Here is a 16221-nt window from a genome sequence, read left to right on the forward strand (position 1 = left end):
ACCATAATTATGCTCATTACGCGTATTAGGGGCAACCAGTATGATGAGCAATGAGAAACAATATCCTAACCTTACTCATGATTAACATACATATAGAGTAATAATAATAAGTACAGTACATATATATAAAATTCATCAAAAATTAATTTATAACAAAATTTTATTAAAATGCATTATAAATATATGAAAAATACAAAACATAAAATTTAACTACTTTTACATAACTACGAATATTTATTATACAAATGTAATATTAGAAAATTATTATATATTTTTTATTTACAAGATCGCTTCAAGTGATAGCCTGTAGAGGGCATTTGTCAGTGAAAAAACTTTGTTTTTAAAAATAAATATAAAAACCTTTATATAAAAATTAACAATTAATAATTAACATAGAAATAGAAATTAAGCTTAAAATATAAAGTTGATGACAATAATAATAATAATAATAATAATAATAATGGAATTCAGCGGAATATAAATTCTAACAAAATATACATATCAATTCTAAAAAAAATTGATAAAAATTTAATATTAATATTATTATTATATATGTAATAAAATTTATTATACAAAATTGTTTCTCAAAATTTCATTGAGAATTAACAATTTTCTTTCTTGATTTTAATTTCTGAGTTTTCTGCTTCTGTTGGCAGGTGGCGACACCTTGAGGAATCATTTCTTTTGCCTTTTTCCTGGCAACGATCGTCTGTCTGAGAGTCAATAGCGTTTTAATACTCGCACCAGTTCCATATTTGACATGCTTACCAATTAATGCACGCGGGGTTCTTTTTCGATTTTTGACACCCGTACCAATCGCTTCTAATTTAAAATCGTTCGAATCACAGTTTGACATTTCAAATTTCGTCACTTCGACGTCATCAGCAGATCGATGCCTGTTTCTTCGATGGTGTAAATCGAAATTGAAATTCGGTATCTGAGAACAACTGAACGATCGATTTAAATGACACGATAAATCGATTAATTTCTCTTGATCGATCGAATCTGTTTGGCCAAATGTCTTTAATCTATCGGAGAATGGATCGATCGAAGATCGATGCGCTTCTATAGGTTTATCCACTAACAAATTCGGCGCGAGGAATGGCGCTAAAAATACTCTTTTCCACTTTTCCCAAGGGTCTGGAGATAGGCGGATGCGTTCTCTTTCTATTGCAGGCTTCTTCCTTAAATCAATTGGCTCCTCCAGGTCATATCTGCTCTGGACTGGAATGTCTATCATAATCGACGTTAACTGGAATAGAAAGTAGAAAAATTAATGAACTCTGTTACAGTTTCCTTCGTTACAACTCATATCATGTAGCAAAACCTGAATTAAACTACATGATTAATGGACAAAGTCTCACAATCCAGAAATTTCATAACCTTTACGAAGAAATATACTAATACATGTTTGATTTTAACTACTCTTTTTAAAAATAAAATTTATTCAAGTTTTCAGTTAATCTAGTTTAACAGAAAACTGAATCTAAGGTTTATTCGGTTTTAGTTTCTTTTTTCATTTAATAAACTGAAACTGTTCAGTTCAGCACACTGAACTGAATAATACACACGAATCTGCTAGAGTTCAGTCTCTTGAACTGAAATTCAGTTTATTTTCAATGTCAGTTCATTAATAAATAGAAACTGTTCAGTTCTTATAAATGAACTGAACAATTTATTTATTTTAAACTGAAACTGAAAAACTGCAAGTAAATTAAATAAAACAAACAAAAACAACTTCAATAAATTAAATTTCGGCTTATTAATCACTCTCAAGATGTTATCAGGTTTAAATTTATTTAGACTTTTCAGTTTATATAACTGAAAAAAATTGAACCAAATGAACTGAAAATTAATTAAATAATTTAATAAATTCTATTTTTAAAAAGTCCAAAATGAGAAAGTTAATTTCAAAAATGATCTTTTAATACTCAGCAGGAATAGTTTTTAACCTAAATAATTTTAAATTCTAGAAGTTAAATTTTCCTGTAACACATAAATAGAGTTTTTTTTTAGAACTTCCTGATCATCAATTGTTGATGTTTTTGGCTTAAATATAAATAGCATGCTAATATCTAACTTGGGATAACTCTTCTAATATGATAATGAATTCAAATTTATTCCTAAAAAATTCGATAAATCTTAACACTTGTCGATGGGTTGCATAGATGTGTATGAAATTTAATGGATTAAAAATGAGTGAAATTCAGTTTTAAAAATGAGATTATTTCCTGGGCGGAAATTAATTGTCCTGGGACTTTTCCAATTACTTGTAAATAAATAAATAAAATTGATCATTTATTAAATTTTTTCTGAAGGGAGATTAAATTATTTTATCTTGACAATATAATTTTATGATAAAATAAGTGAATTTTCTGTTAGTCTTCAAGATTTAAGGGTTATAAAATATAATTTTTGATTGGTTTAAGAGTCATTAAAGATTAAAAACACTTCAGCATTCTTATGAAAATATATGAAACTTATTCACAAATATAACTTTAAAAAATAATTTGCTGTTTAGGAATATTAAATTAATTTTAGTTTCCTGAACTTAGAAATTTGATCTTTTAAATATTACACAAACGTAACAAGTTTCATACATTTTCATAAAATAGGTAGATTTTTTTTATGAAATAACTTTACAAATTTAGCAAAATGTACTAAATATTTTAATATAATTCAAACTTTTCTAGGTAAATTTTATAATAACCTTTTCAAATTTCTGTTCTAAAATGCATTTTTTTTCTAATTAAATAAATTATATAAATGACAGATTCCATTTTATTTGATTTTAACAGCACAATTATACTGTAACAAATTAAATTATTACTTAAAAATGATTATTAATTGACCTAATTTAGGTTAAAACGTTGCTTTATTTCCCTCTAGTCACACAATGAAAAATATATATACTGATTAATTGTTAAGTTTTAAACTTTCATATTTCAACTAAATTTCAATTCAACAAATATTCAATACATTAAAATTTAAATTGCATTGAATCGAATTAATTATTTAAAATTTTTAAGATTTTAGGCTTAAATTTTTATCAGTTAATTTAAATGAGAATATTTAAACATCTGCATCCAACCTTATTGTTATCGCAATGTCTAGGAACCCAAAAGTGAGTAAACTATTGTAAGGATTAAATTGCTGTTTTATCGCTTTAACGGATTTGATTTACGATTTGCATTCACGAGTGTCACTAGGTTAACTGTCTTTTGGACCACCCTGTAGGCAGTAACAAATTATCATTATAATATATACAGTATATATTTTTCTTCCTTCTTGCTTTATAATAAGCCAAAAATAAATATTAATTGTATTTATAATGGAATGTATAACAGAAGTATGCAAGTAACTAAGTTAATGACTCTAACTTCTATTATAAAATAATCATTTCAGTATCATTTAAATGTTAATTCAGTATACTGAATAAGAAGGTTATACAGTATTGTCTATCCTTGGCAACTTTGAAACTTGATCAAATCAATATCAAGTATATTATTTATTTCTTATAAACTGCGTGAAACTTACTAACGTTTTTACAATGATATTATACAGAACTTTAAATTATGCTTTTTTTCCATCTTTTTTTTTAAATTTTCTCAGAAACTAACCGTAAACTTTCGTACAAATACATACCTGTTTTCGTTATATCAATTTAATAAAATAAAAATACAGTGTGGCCGAAAAGTCACTTAAGTATTGTAAAGACTAAATTAACGTCCTATTCAAATACTTCATTACTTACTTGTTCAAAGTATAATGCTTTGACATACTTTCACTGAATTGTTAGAAAAACACGGTTACCTGACTTTGGGACACTGTATTAATTTATTTCTTTATTTATAATCCAATTAAAGAGTAGGATTTATATATGTATGTGGCAACAATTGATATTAAAACAAGCCTTAATTAATAAAATATATATTAAATTGTGTACGGATATCCACTTTGCCTCAATTCAAGATTTATGAATACTCTTATTTTAATAAGATAGTAAATTATTAATCAATTTTAAGTTATTTAGGATGCGATACTTCAAATTCAGTAGAGGGTTAAGACCTTCCCATTATAAGCTCCCTGACCTGGAGAAAATTTAGGACCTTATAATTGTTCTCATCCCCTGTAAATTAATGTATTAACATGAAACAAACATCCTATGTATTTCACTTGTTCAGAAAAAATGATAACAGAAGCACGTTCTACTCCGGGCCCCTTACAAGATTTCGACAATCCTGTCGCTAGTCACAGAAGATTGGGGCCCTCTACATAATCTAATTGTGGCTATAGAATTATTTATAAATTACGATGTACAAATGCAACAGTAAAATTGTTTCACTTTTTTCTAATTTAAAGACACAGCATTGTTCTTAATTTATTCAAAATAGTTTATTTTAAGCATGAACTAAGACAGTTAAGGCCACACACATATTGGACAGAACTATAATCTAAGACAAGAAAGAAGTATAAAAAAATAATAATAATAATCCTTACGTCGTTGCCAGTTTCATATTTCACATTCCAGGTGTTTACTACATTATTTTATCCCATAAGCCTATTTATGGCTCAAGGATCAAATTTAGATTAACAGAATTTAAAATCTAACCTTCCTTTCTGAGCCCCAATGTTATTACTTACAACGTCAGTTAAAGCTAAAATTTCTAACAGAATAATAATGCATGGAAAGTGATATCGTGCTCAAGACTAGAGAGCTTACATAACCCAAAAATTAAATATTTGCTGATATATCAAGAGATTATCAACCTATTTAACATGCTGAAAGCATAGCGTCACGGAAGTTTTGTCTTGTAGGCCTATTGACTGAAAGAATTCCATCATTGCATAGATAATCGAATCTTTCTTGCTGATAATTGATTAAATTCGTCTATGGTTTAATCACGAAAACAGCAAAGATCAGTTAGAGAATGGCTCCAATCCTCAAAAAGTGATTGCAGATTTAAAGGATTCGATTGTTTTCCTCGTTACTTCATTTACAATTCACTTCAAACTATTCATTTGCAAAGTCTTTAAGCTATTAATGTATGCACATTTTCGATCTCAAGCTCCAATCAAACCCCCTACCAAATTTTCGAGGCAAGAAGAAAAAATTAAAATTAATTTTTGAAATAATATTTCTTTTTTAATTAATTGCTGTTATTATTATAATCAAGAAAGGTTAAATAAAACTGAAAAAAAGTAATTAAATTTATGGCTCTACTGCATAATCTTTGATGCGGAATATTTATCCATTGGAGCAATGATTATCTCTAAAAAAGTTTAATTAATATTTATACAAAATTTATTTCAATAAATAAAACTACACATTTCCCCCCCCCTTTTTTGTTTGTTGTGTTGAGGCCACAAAAGCAATAATTTGACCTTAATCACCCTTCAACATCTATTACACTGTTCGTATTTTGTAGAGACTATTCGCTTAATATTCCTTTTTTTTTAAATACTCTAATTTTCTTCTTCCTATTTTCAATTTTCTTCAAAGGCACATTTATACCTCTATCTTTTAACTGACCTGCTTTACTTTCGTCTTTCCGCTTTTACTTTTTATTCCACTATTTATGCCACTTTCACAGAAATTTATCACTACTTCCACCATTTTTTCAAGTAATAATTTTAAAAAATGAATTCAGAAAGTTTTTTTACACTTAAATAATTCTAATTTAATTAGCTTTATAAATTAATAATATATACGTATAGGTATACTAATTTAGAAGAAAAACAATGTAATTAAAAGCAAGAGATGATATTCTTCTAATTGAAATGAACGTCTTTAGAAGGAATTTAAAAGTAAAATTATGGCATATTTTACTTAAATTTTATAAAATAAATATTTTAAAATTAACAATAAAATATTTTTGCATATGTTTTTGTTTAATATTACTGATAAAATTTATATAAAACTGTTTTTTATTTTAATCATGATTAACTGATAGAACTTATGCAAGAAAACTGTGTCACAGATTCAAGATGAAAGATAATTTTTTTTTTTTTTTTGGTTTATTCTAATTAAAAATATGATTAATTTTGTTTACGTACATCTGCAACTCATTAGCAATTTTTTTGCAATTAAATCAAATATAACAAATATTAATTAATTTTATAAGTTACAAGCTTGCTAAAGCAAATTTATAATTTGCAAATTCTAACATCTTCATCGCATTACAGGTGGTTAATATTAAGTATAAAATTTGGCATATTCATAAAATAGTAAATTTTATAACAAACCGTAAATATGCTAATGAAATAATGCTTTAAAATATTCAAGAATGAGACTAAAATTTACATGTTTATGTAATGTACAGTACAATGTAAGTTTTCCTTTTAGAAGGCTTCATTCTTTGAATAATAATTTAGAAAAACACAGCGATGGACTTAAGACTTCTTTCTTTTTTTCTTTTGGTCCTTCCTCTCCACTAAATAATGGCACATGTAAAAATGTGAAACCCAAGCTATAGTCTCATAACGCGAGACACTCAGTTACAGCTTGTTTAGCTTATGTGCAAATCTGGCTCTGTATATACTCATAATTACTAATAAATTTGAAACAAAATTAATCTTTAATGTTATCTAATTTAAAATTATTATGAGAAAAATATAATAAAATTCACACACACACACACACACACACATACAGCAATTAAATTCTGTACAAAAACTACTTTAAAAAGAATTTTATTTGGAGGTATTCTGTATAATTTATTTTTGTATTTATATATAATGCTGCCAAACCTCTAAACAGGGGCCACTGACTGAAACATGGAAAAGTGGCCGTTGTCTAAAAATAAACTTCCAAAAATATTGTCTGTCCGCTATTTAGAGGTGACCGTTATTGGCGGTTCGACTGTATTATAATTTCTTCAATAATATGTATTGAGAAAATATTTAACCGGTTTTTACTGTAGAAGAAGAAATAAAAAATTTTTTTGATGTTTACGTGTTGCTATCGGTTATCACGTAATTTTAGAGGGGCACCTGCCCGGATGGGCAATCCTCAGATACGCCCATACATATATATTTCATAATTTTCTGTTGTTTGATCAAAATACCCAATTTTTGGGGTTATATTTATGGATAATTTTATAATAAACTTAATTCTTTATCAATTCTGGAAGATAAATAAAAGATAATTAAAATTCGTGAAGAATTTTGTATGTTTCCATGAATTGGTTACGTTTGAAGCTATTCTTAGAATCAAAGTGCGTTTAGACATCTTTTAGAAATCATAAAATTAGTCAATAAATTATGAAAATATTTCACGAGAATTAAAAATAGTATAGTAATTAATGTGTAGCAGTGTAAATAACATTGATTATTTACATGTTTTAATGGTTATTAACGAGTCAACGAATTAAATTACAAACAAAAACAATCACTTGTAAAGTTTATCTCATAGCAAACTCCTTAACGTTTCTTTTTTTTAAAGTGTTACTGCTAAATGCCTCATTTACTTATAATTTTACAATATTACTTACTTGATAAACAATTAAACCATTCAGGAACTAAGTAAATAACGCATAAATACATTGATTTAACTTTACATTTCTGAGTTGGTGAAAATAAAATAAAAAGCAAGTTCACGAACATAACACAACAGCAACTTGTCAAGGCCACATGACAAGCGAGTGAAGTCACGGAGTAACTAAAATTGGGAACAACCTGTCTGATATCAGCTCTACTTTTACACTAATTAGACAAAGTTACAATTAAAATAAACATCACTTACCATTCGAGAACATGAAATATTTGGTTAACAGCGAGAGAATTCTGTTGCCTTTCTTTTATGACCTGATGATTTTCATTCATAATCATGTTTAAAAAAAACACACTGTAACTCGGATGGTAACCACGCATGCGTCTGTAACCTAGCGTAACGTCTTTGTTTGGAAGTGAGGCCTTCCGCTATACAAACCTACATTAAGGTGCCAATAGACACGGCTTTTGATTTCTATGGGTAGTTTATATACGTGAGGGAAGAAAAGGGATTTAAAACCAAGGTCAGAAGTGTGTAACTAATGTAAAGTTTAATAAAATATTCTGCAACGCATGATCTTAATGGTCGAATGATGTACATTTTATGGTTTAAAATACTATACTATAGAAATTTTTATAATTTCTCACGAAAAACATAATTATTATTATTATTTTTTCTCTTGTGTGGGTACATTTATTATACCTGATTTTATACGCGTGAAAATTTCATATATAAAAACCCCCCATTATATTTTAATTATATTATTTTGTAATTTGTGTTTAATATTTTAATACTGTTATTATTAATTTTTAAGACAAATTTTGGGAGAAGTGATGCTTTTTCTCGTCATTAATTGGAACTCAAGATGAAAAATACGAGACAGAAAGCATTTAACAAGGAATTACTTGAAAAATTATTCAAAATACAGTCGAGCCTGAAACGAAGCCACTTCTAAACAATGGCCATTTTTTCAGGAATGTTTCTTTAAGACAGTACACAAAGTAACCTCTAAACAACGGCCATTTTTGTGTTTACGTTAGTGGCCGTTGTTCAGATGTTTAACTGTGTATAATGAATTTACATTATTATTTTTAAGTAATTAAGTATTTTGAAATATTTTGATTTGATTTTATGCGATAAAAATAACAAATACTAAAAACATAATGTTGTGGGAAATTATCCAAAACGGGTTGCATATATGTCCATATAGAGGGAGAATGTCAGTAGGAAAATTTGGATCAGGCCCTAGACACAGATGCCCCAAAATTTAATTTTTTTATATGATTTTTCACATAATTTTTTTCATAAAATTTAATTTTTTGTGGGAAAAAAAGGATGTAAAAAATCTGTTTTCATTTATTTTATTTATACATTTTTATAGCTTTCGGAGAAGGTGAGGGGCACCTTTCATAGACTACACTAAAAGAATAAACAATAATATACAGTATTGTAATTGTATCGCTTAAAGACAGCATGTATACAGCTACTATATAATATGTTATTAATTAATTTATTATTTATTTATATCATTTCTAAAATGCTAATATATTTAGGAAATAGCCTAATAGTTTTATTTCTAGGAACATAACCTCAATTTACAACATTGAGCCTATGAGAAATTAGAATCCGATTTACGATCACTAACTGTAGAGTAGAAAATAAGAATAGAGCCGATATTTGTTAGTCTACATACACGAAGGAAAATACAGTAGATCAATGTTCATTACAAAGTAGAACATAATATATAGACCTATTAGAAATTAATATGTTGAACTTTTACAATATATTTGAAATTTTCAATACTTTTTCAAGAAATCTGAGAATGTAAAACACGCACACAAAAGTCGCACCACGTCATACTTAAATTTTTTAAGTTTTTAATCAGTTCTTATCTATGGTGGCGTCTAATGGTATCAAAATCTAACACATTGGCTCCATTTTTATTGTGAGAGACACTACAGATCCTAAAATGGAATAATTTTATTATAATGCTATTCTGTGGTTACAGTCCATTACAGTCGAACCTCCAATAACGGCCAACTCTAAACAGCGGCCACTTTTCAGGAACTTGATCTTAAACATAAATATACCTCCAATTGGTCTTTTTTACATTCCCATCGTTAATAATCCTATAACAATCACACCTGTAAACAACGGCCACTAACAATGGCCGTTGTTTATAGGTTTGATTGTTATTGCTGTTTTAATATTTTTCACATTGAAAAAACAAAGAACGGAGTTGGGAACATGAAATTTTTGTTTCGAAATATTATTTAACACATAAACACAGTGAATAAGGAATGTTTACATTTTAAGATACTTGTATTTATGTTAACTTTAACATCATTAGTTGGAAAACATTTTAAAGTAATTACAAATCATTGGAAGATCATCCTGCTTGATAAATTGCTCGCTGACAACCAACTGATCACCGAAGAAGACTTGCTTTGTTATACAATTCTCCTCACGTAACCTATCAATGTGCTGAATAATTTATCATGTAGCACATTGCATAGTTTATCGCTAAAGATTAATCATCAAGATGAGTTTTCTAAACTATAAACTATAGTTTTTTAAAGTATTAATAGAGAAATTCACTTATCTGTATTCATCTGGATATCAAATGTCTTCTTTGGATTTTATTAAAAATTAATTATGATAAAATAATTAATATGGTGATATTAAATTAAATGTGTATTTTAATTATAACTTATTAACTGTTGTGCAAAATATTTTTTCAGCAACTGTACGGAATAACAATTTTCTTTCCAATAACGTAATCGCTATTTATGATACTAAATATACGGAAATTAGAGTCGTAAAGCGGGGATATAGGATGATCATAATTAAAGAGTAGGTGTTCAGAGCTGTTTGTAGAAAGAATTGTTGAGCAAGAGTCAATCACATTTAGTACACACACTGTTTTTAGTATGCGGTTTCGATTTCCGGAAAAACGTTTACTTCAAAATTCAGTCGCTACGGAGAAATTTGGTGCTGTTTTTCCTTAATATGCATATTATGTACGTTTTATAACAAATTTTCAGTATAAAAGGAGTCAAAACAGTCCCATACAAAGTGAGCACATGACTGCATGGAACATAGAAATCATTGATGCGATCGCAGTTTCACATTCCACATCTGTAATTGAAATAGAATTATTGCACTTTGTTTCTTAACTCCCAAAATTTATTAGAAAACGTAAACAACACGCAAGTAAAATAGTGACAGCGCCACATTTCGCCCCAGTGACAACATTTTGAAGTAAAATTTTTTCCTGAAATTGAAACCGCATGTTTATACCAAATTTGATTGAAATTTGACAGAGTTTTGTGCAGGGATCTGGCCACCTGCTCTTTAATAATGATCACTTTGTACTTTTAAAACTATTTCGTGATCTTATTTAAATGTTTCTTATTATTTTTAATAAGAATAAAGTTACTCAACTGTAGAAATGTAATTTTGTAAAAACAATTTTCTGATCATCGTCATGGTAGGAAAAATTCGAATTCATTGTGTTTTCTAATACTACTCAATGCTATCTTTACTGTTTAACAGAATATACAGGATGGCCCAAGAATCAGTTAACAAATATACATATTTAATTAAATTAATTACTATAGAATTATTTAGCAGATTATTATTATTATTTTCTCAAACATAACTTTTTGACGTTAACAAAAAGTTGATTTTTTAAAATTTATTCACAAACAGGATTTTTCTATCCAGTGTTGAAATTTAGGGAGTTGCCACAACTCGCCAACCCACCTTTGAAGTTATACTTTGAGAAAATATTTAAATTAGTAATCTAGTAAATATTTTTATTTTGTAAGAAATCTTTTTTTCCTTGTGTATATTCAGTATATAATTTTCTTTACATATACACAAAAATATTAAATAATAAAATAAAAGTTTTCTATTGATCATCTCCTTTTTCCTGTTTTTAAAGCGATTAAAAGCAGAAGATCGAGCTGAAGAGGGAACAGCAAATAGAACAGTGATCGAATGGAACAAAACGCGTCGAATTCACTCATATGTTAAAGTAGACTGAATGGAAACAAAGAACGAAACAAATGATCGAATATGCGATAAATGGAAACAAAAAATATAAAGAAGAGATCGAAAACAATTTCTCTATAATCACATCTTTTGTTTTTTCTGGATTACTTCAATGAGCAACGAAGCGATCCATCATATTTGTTTGGGATGCTTTATTGTCGTGGGATACGTTTGATATCACGTACAGAAATATATTTAACAAATTATATCCTTTAAATATATATATATATTTAGCCATTTAAAATAGATAATTTCGCAATTATTTTCATTGCCATTAAGGCTGATTGTAACCTCTGTAGTTGTGCACGCGGTTTCTAGCAGATGGAATTTAAAAGTGTAATGCTTTTTTATGGTAAGTCCTTTTCCAAAAATTCTCGTAAACGGAAGTAGATAGAAACGCATTGATATAGGATTTATAATCCTATTTAATTCTTCTGCTAACGCACGGATCACGCGGATCAAACATTTTTATCACGAAATCACGCGACTTTCATCCACACTCGTGTGTAAGACGTCTTACTTTAATTTAACGCCACCTCTAAAACTGGCGCTAAATCGATGTTTGACTGCATTTAAAGCCTTAATAACTAAATTTCAAACCATTAAAGAGAAATTCTAGGTCTTTTATTGTATTTTTGATGGTAAATTCTAGATATTTTATAGCGTTAATTAACTATTGTATAATTATTCTTTCGTAGAATGCCACGTTGTTAACATAACACTTGCTTACAAGTATTTACAGAGCAGATTAGATATTTTATGTTTCTTTTTTCGTTTCTACGAATTGTTATTAAAGAAGTTTATTTTTTTTAACCTGAAGGAGCTAACTAGACCTATAAATACTTATCTGTCCCCAATATGCAGCTGCAGTAGCCTAGTTTTTACTACATCGGGCTCCAGTGTTGCAGGCTGTAGAATTGAATCCCAATTGGGAATTTGCGGGTGTTGTTTTCTTTTTAACTTTCTCAACTTCCTTACACAATAGGTGCTAAGTTCCAGTTGGATGGCTTAATTATTGATAATAGCATAAACTCTTTGTATATATGAGAGTTTGGATGGAGTAAAAACTCCTATAATTTAGTTTTCTTCGTCATTTGCATCACGCAATCTCAACGTTAAATTAGCATAGAACTCGTTGTATATTGTGATGTTTTTTCCCCTATTGTTTTTTGTACAAACAAATTTCAAGAACAAGTCTTTGAACATTTCCAAATGAAAAAAAAAAATCCTGAAATTAATAGGTCCTAAAGTGGCAGATGATTCAGTCTACTATGACATTGAGAGTTATTCAAGAGTTTCATTTTCAAAATATATTTGGTTATAATGTTCAGGGTGACCAAAAACGAGTAAACCATCGTAAAGACTGAATTTTCTGCTTTTCAAACACATTCTAAACTCAGTTTACGATTCTTTCTGAAACACATGAAACGAAGCACGGTCCATTCTTCGTTTCTAATTGAATTTTATAAAGAATTCTCTAAATTTTTAATACGAATTTCTAAAGTCGAAGAAAATTTGTAGAAAATTAACGAATTCGATTTTAAAAATTCTTCAAAGCAAAAGTCATTGGAACTTTGCGAGAATGGCGATATTTTGAAGGGCGTTATATCGAGGTTTGATTTTACTGAGAAATTACAGTAATAGAGTACAGTAAAACTTAGATAATTTTTTAATCAAATTCAACAAAATAGATAAGGGATGTTTCTGACTTCAGGAATTGCGAAAGAGTAAAATGACTTGTAAACTCGACCCCGACGCTATCATACGTTTATTCTTACGATTTGGCATTTAAAAAAAATTAATAACAGATCTGTAGATAAAATTTAATCACAATAAATATACGAGTAACTTAATAAAAATTTTAGATAGAAATTTAAAAATTTAATCTTTACGAATTTCAATCAATTTAAATTTGTTTTGACCTTAAGATATAAAACATAAGAGATCTTCGTCTCCTCTCAAAATAATAATAAAAGAAGCACGAGGCACCAAGTTGTAACTCATATAACTTAAGTGTAAGATTAAGTAACGGGAATAATTTTATAAGCGATTTAAAAGACATGATATAGGAGAAAAGAGAGTGAAAAACATAAAGATTAACGTAGATGAATATTACTTTCATCTTCATCCCTTACAGACTGTACCTGTATGTCGTGATACAGCTACAACACTAACGCGTGGAAATATTATTTTATATAATCTAAATGCAGTAAAACCTCTGTACAACGGGCACTAATGGAAACATAAAAAGTGGCCTTTGTTTTGAGGTTATTTTGTACACATTTTAACGGCCATTTTTTACATTTTCGTCAGTGGCAGTTTATAAGTTTGCATGTTAAAATTTATTGTTTTCATAATTACAGTTTTATTTCAAATTTAACATTATAATAAACCTATGTAACCAGAATATAATTTTCCACAACGCATGTCAGAGGTGGTCGTTGTTGGCAGGTGGCCACTGTTAGAAGTTCGACTGTATTAGCTTTATAATGAAACAAATATAAATTAATTAACAGAATTTAATAAATAACGCATAAGTTTTTTTAAATAATAATATAATTATTTTTATTAATTTAACTGTTAACCCTTTATTATTTTATTTAAAAATCATATATTCTTCAAAATCTTATGGAATAATCTTACAAAAAATCATATAAAAATAAGAAACACTGGCAAATTTCAACATAAAACTATTTATCATCTTAAGAGTAACACCAAAATCCTTCACCTCAAGTAAATGCCATCATTATCATCAATCAATCTTCAGTTATAATATCATCTGTAATATATTCTAACGTAATAATTTCCCGTTACATCTAATGTAAATAGAGTAGAACTCCCAATAACGGCCACTTGTAAACGGCGACCATTTTTCAGGAACTTTTTTTTAAAATGCATTCAAAACCTCCAAACAACAAGCATTTCTAATGTTTCCGTCAGTGGCAGCTGTTTACAGATTTGTTTTATTTACTTTTTATTTATAAAAAGTATATTTATTTACATTTTTATGCATAAAATTTAATTATATTAAGAATAAATTGCTTAAAACATATCTTAAATGTAGCAATTTGTGTTGTTTTATTTTTAAAAACTTCGCTCTTTTTGCTAACGTTATAATATTTTTAATTAAGAATTAATCTATTAAATACTCATTAACTGAAAAACTAAATAAATATTTAAATTTTTAACAAATTTATACCAAAATTTACTTGTTTTAAAATAAAAAGTAAGATAAAAAAAAAATTACCTTTAAAAACCTACAAACCGATGAAAATTCACGAATAAATTATTTTTAAAAAGGGGATTAAAATTGAATAAAATTATCGTTTATGCTGTATATTCTCTCGAATATTTTTATTAATTTTCTTTCGTTCATTAATTGAGAAAGTGGATTTGAAAACGAATGAAGTAGAACACTATGAGAACTATGACAGTAGCACATCAAGTACACTATTCATTGTTACGCCTTCATTTGTACAAAATATAATAGATAAAGTGTATACAGCTGAATAAAACAAAAGCCTATTTTTGTACAGTAATCGAGTACACGAAATAATTGCCTATATGAGAGCTTTTATCAAATAACTAGGTCTATATATCCATTTCAGGTATTCGTTATCATAAGCACTTGTGGAAAAATACAGTATATAGGTCTTATTTTTAATTATTCTAACCAATTTCTTCGATTTTTATTCATTAAAATAACTAAAACTGAATAAATAAATCCCCTAATTATAGGTTTTATTGAATAACATCAAATCAAATACGAAAACTTTGTGTAAACTTTCTTTTCGTCTCATACAGTCCAATGACAACTTATATTTAAGAGTGTAATTTACATATGACTGTATTTACACATTTCAAATCAACGTATTAAGCCATTTTATACAATTAAGTAGCAGATAACACCATGTTATGTATAACTGTATACAAATAATATATAACTTACTATAACACTTTATCACAGTCTTATATTTACGAGACTTCAAAAAGCCTTAGTATTTGAAAAAACAGATAGGTAGCCTGGTTGTCTTCGACCTCTGACATGCCCTGGTTATACAAGATTATAATATAATAGTCCAGGATATACACAACCAAAACAAGCCACAGCTTAGAGCCTCTCATCAATAGCTACAATTTAAATTTATTGCTATTTAATAGTGAGGAAAAGGCCTCTTAAACATCTAGGACCATAACAAGTCTAAACCCAACTTTAAATAATATTTTTCGTTTGCTTTAACTATTGTATTTATCAATTTATATACAGTATGAACTTTAATTCATAAAAGTACTGTACATTGCTAGAATCACTTCAAAATAGGATTTCATGTTAAATATTTTTTTTTAAAAATGACTAAATTTACGCATTTAATAATGTAAAATGTATTTTAAATGATAATTCATTACACTTACCTAATTTTATTTATAATTGTTTACTAGTATCAGGGGGAATGTAATCATATTTAAACATCCTAAACATAAGGCCCAAACAGGAAGCAGGATACAGTAGCTACTTCCGATGATTTCATTTTTCTACGTAATAATTTTACACAAATTCTATATTTAAATATACATTCATAGAATATTTTATTATATTCATCACGAGTAATGAATATAAACAACAAAAAAAAAAGTACTTTAAAAAATTCATGTAGAAGCAGCAGCCATTTTTA

The 16221-nt window shown here is 27.7% G+C and overlaps 1 protein-coding gene across 3 annotated transcripts in view; it reads right to left on the reverse strand.

The window, feature by feature from the left end:
- Nucleotides 1–582: 582 nt before the first annotated feature.
- LOC136989775 (uncharacterized) overlaps nt 583–16221 on the reverse strand; it is a 32249-nt gene continuing 16610 nt past the window's right edge. The window contains exons 1-2 of one of the 3 annotated variants that reach the window (XR_010882957.1): nt 7745–8259; nt 706–1252 (exon numbers count right to left, since the gene is read on the reverse strand). Coding sequence is in view for 1 of the 3 variants with exons in the window: in XM_067288039.1 (XP_067144140.1) it covers nt 593–1252 (660 nt within the window). In the remaining 2 variants the exon portion in view is untranslated. Of the gene's footprint in view, nt 1253–7744; nt 8260–16221 lie in introns of those variants that run through there. The other 2 variants (XM_067288039.1, XR_010882956.1) reach the window with 2 other exon arrangements.

The sequence above is a fragment of the Centruroides vittatus genome, unplaced genomic scaffold (assembly GCF_030686945.1).
Source record: "Centruroides vittatus isolate TY-2023 unplaced genomic scaffold, ASM3068694v2 scaffold_769, whole genome shotgun sequence".
In the NCBI taxonomy this organism is placed as follows: domain Eukaryota; kingdom Metazoa; phylum Arthropoda; class Arachnida; order Scorpiones; family Buthidae; genus Centruroides; species Centruroides vittatus.